Source organism: Pteropus alecto, unplaced genomic scaffold (genome assembly GCF_000325575.1).
Source record: "Pteropus alecto unplaced genomic scaffold, ASM32557v1 scaffold44, whole genome shotgun sequence".
Taxonomy (NCBI): domain Eukaryota; kingdom Metazoa; phylum Chordata; class Mammalia; order Chiroptera; family Pteropodidae; genus Pteropus; species Pteropus alecto.
In genome coordinates, this window is record NW_006436812.1 from 300,979 (window position 1) to 304,681 (window position 3,703).

The 3,703-nt window shown below is 50.1% G+C and overlaps 1 protein-coding gene across 1 annotated transcript in view; it reads right to left on the minus strand.

Annotated features, from left to right (window-relative positions):
- ABAT (4-aminobutyrate aminotransferase) overlaps window positions 1–507 on the minus strand; it is a 36,697-nt gene extending 36,190 nt beyond the window's left edge. Inside the window, exon 1 of the mRNA XM_025048390.1 lies at window positions 391–507. Coding sequence (XP_024904158.1) covers window positions 391–460 — 70 coding nt within the window. The 5' untranslated portion in view covers window positions 461–507. The remainder of the gene's footprint in view (window positions 1–390) is intronic.
- Window positions 508–3,703: the final 3,196 nt, after the last annotated feature.

The window sequence follows — 3,703 nt, forward strand, 5'->3', positions numbered from 1 at the left end:
GGCTTTTACGTCAATTGCAAGGACTTTTGTTCCTTTTTTAAAATTTTGTCTGTATCAGCTCGAGCTACCTGTTTTGCCCAACAGTCCCTGTGGGGACAGCCTGGGCCCTTCTAGCTGCTGGGGCTGCCACCTCCGTGCAGGCCGTGTGGCTCCAGGGTGTATCGGCTCCCTGCCCACCACAGAGCTGTCTGCCTGGGGACAGAAGATGTGGCTAAGATGGGGGAATAGAAGGAGGTGGTGATGGGGACCTTTATGTGGGGGGTGGGGGACAGCCCCAGAAGCACTGGCTGGCCAGTCCCTTTATCCCCAGTGACTCTTCCAGCCCAGAATCCCTAGTCTGCATTGTGTCTTCTGCTAGGACCAGTTCTTGCCAAGACCCCCAGGGCTTACCGGGCACAAGCAGGCGGTAGTTGCGCTGGAAGCTGCAGGCCAGCCGCTGGGTGAGCAACATGGAGGCCATGATCCCCGCCTTCGGGAGCAGAGACCCCCTTCACACGCTCCCAACCTGAAAGAACCAGAAACGCAGAGTTAGGTCTGTGAAGACCGCTCTCCCCCTGGCCAAGTATCCCACCCCCCACCATTTCCCCACATAGAGGAGAAGGTTCTTTTGACATCAAATCCTTTGATTTCATATTGCATATACACTTTAAATCAAAGCCCATTCAAGTGCATTTTCATTTGACCTTGACCATATTTCGAGGTCAAAAAAATAATAAACGGAGCCACTTTGAAATGGAGCCTGAGCTGCCAGGCCAGAGGAACTGCCTGGCATGTCTTATGTCTCAAACCTCGGAATGTTAAAACAGGGCAAAATAACCTTTGAACTGGGACTAAAGCAATCTTGTTTCCCAAACAACACAACACAACAACAAAATCCACTTGCAGAGATAACAAGAAAGCAGATATAACTACCAGATTGAAAATTAAAAACATTCTTTAGAATACGCGTCACTATGTTTATCTGTACCGACAGAAAGGCTTTCTATTGATGTAATTCTTCCCCTTCCCCTCTCATAAATATCCATCACCTTTGTGTCTCCTAATTGGAACAGTATCTGGGCTTCTGCTTGAATCAGTGCATCCCGAATAGCTATTCTTATTCATCTCAAATAAAGGCTTATCTGCCTCTCACTTTGAAAGGCCATTTCATTTTTAAGTTAACACCAGGTAGGATGATTATGCCCATTTTCGAGATGGAAAAATAGGGAGAGGGGATAGAGTTGGCTTGAGATCCCTCTGCAGGTGAGCTCAGTGTGTCACCCACCTCACACAAGCTAAGCAAGTCTGTGTTTTGCATGATGGAAGGAACAAGGAGGAAGATTCAGAGCAGACATCAGTGCGGGAAGCTGGGAGCTCCCTTTGCCCTGTTCCCACACAGAATTTTGGTGTTCGGGCTGTCTGGGAATCCCGTGGCCCCAGGGGAGTATCCGCTGGCTCATTCTGGGGGGTGTCCATCCCTAGCATGACCAACCATCCTAAGTTTGCTTGAGAAAGAGGGTTCCCGGGATGCGGGATCTTCTATTTTGAAACTGGAACAGTCTTGGCAAACTGGGTGGTTCCCCTACACAGCACCAGGGAGTCAGGCTTCACCGGAGTGTTGGCTGATTCTCTCCAGACTGCTCCTGAGTCCTGCCCTCAGACCCCCGGGCCTGGCCTGGCTAGTTGCCTTTCGTATCATCGATGGAGCAAAGCCCCCGCCTCCCGGCCTCCCCCCCGGCCTTGTCTCTTCCTTTTTATCACTTCTGCCCTCTCCCTTCAGCCTCTCCCCACTCAGATGTGCTCTCTGTGCATCTCCTTGCTTGTGGGCCTTCTTGCTAAACACTTGCTTTGTTATTTGGCACGTGTGTTTTCTGTCGTATCGTGTCGTATCTCAGAACAATGATGGAAGCGTTTGCTTCTCCCTGGTACTTGTGGACCCTGTTCCCTGAGTCTTTTCTGTGTGTCACAAGCCGCGCAAAGCACTTTACATAAAGGACTATTAAATCCGTTATTATTTACACCCACGGCAATGCTAATGCTACGTGTCCCCCTTTTACAGGTGAGAAAACTGAGGCACAGAGAAGTTAAGTGGTGGATGTGAAAACAGAACTCAGGTCTGTCCGACCCCGGAGTCGGCACACTTCACCATTATGCAACACTGAGTCCGCGCACCCCACAGATGTCCTATTCGTTTTGCAAGGATTCCACTGAGCACCAGCTCGATGACAGCATGGAGGAAGTGCCAACTGGAGGTGACGGACACAGATCCAGAGAGATTCTGCAGCACAGAATGGAACAAGGAGGGACGTCGGGTGCATTCAGAAAGCCAAGTGCACGTGGGCTTAGCAGCATGGGTGAGAAAACGTGTGGGTGTTTGGCACTGGCTCTGAATGATGGGCTGGCAAAGCCCCAACCCAGCGCTCCCACAGCTAATGGAAGGTCAGGCCGTATTATTAGAAGTACAGAGTGAATGAGGGAAGGAGGTGGTTGGCATCGGCTTGAGGATTCACCTGTCCCATGAACGTTCAGGATGCACCTACTATGTGCGGGCCCCTCCACTGGGCACTGGGGTACAGGGATGCAGCTATTATCATGTATTGAGCACTTACTATGTGGAGATACCATCCCATTTCATCCTCAGGGCCCTAGGAGGTGGCTACGTCATTAACCTGTCTTCACAGATGAGGCGGCTAAGGCTCCTAGGGGTGGGTGCAGGAGGCACACTTTGGGGTGTCAGCTCAGCACACCATACCACCCTGTTCTCACAAACTTCCCCTTCCATCTACAGGGGTGCAGACCTGGCAGTCGTGTCTGCTCTGTGTGACCCACCGGCCCGGGCTGACTGGACCGGGCCAGGCCAGAGTCTTGGGAGCTGTAGGGTCAGCCACCCTCTACCCTGTGAGGAGCCAGCATTCAAACATGGTCTTTGGATGGAGGAAGAATGTGGCCAACGCAGAGAGAAGCAGCTGCAAGATAAAGTGGGTCCTGGATGTGGGGGACTGTCTGGTTTCACCATGAGCCTGCTGCCCAGCTTAGCACTGGGTGCCATACTCACTGCTGAACATAGTGGGGCCAACCCAAGGCTCCTTCTGGTGGCGAGGGAGTGGATGGGGGTCGGGCAGAGTCAGGAGTGTTAGGCTATAAAGAGCAGTTGCTGTCGCTCACTTAAAACCGTGTCTCAAACGGGAGCATTTAAGGTTCCACGTGACTCAATTTCCATTACGTGCGTTTTTTAAAATGGGAGAATCTCAGAGAACTCACATATGCACGCTCTGGAAAAGGGACAGTCACACCCGTGTACTTTCGGTTACAAAATGTCACATCGTGAAATATGTCGTGGTGACCATTTGGTGGCCCTGCAGTTGAAACTGACCTCGTAACAAAATCTGATCTCTATCAGACATTAATTCGTAGCATAACGTATTTCCAGCAATCAGCAGAGTTAATGTCTTTTGTTCACTTTCTCTAGCCCATTAATTCAATCAACAAAATTAATTAGGTTCCTGTTACAGGCAAGACACTGCATGATTCAGGTCCAGGAGCAACTAAGATGGATAAAATGCTTCTCTTTTCCAAAGCTCCTAATTTAGTGGTGGAGGAATGAGGGGGGAAAGGTACTAGGCTGCTTTACCCATCATGTCAATACATTCTTAAAATAACCCAGCAAGATATGTACAGTATATAAAAATTTCCCCGTTCACTGTCAACGACTAATTCTATACAA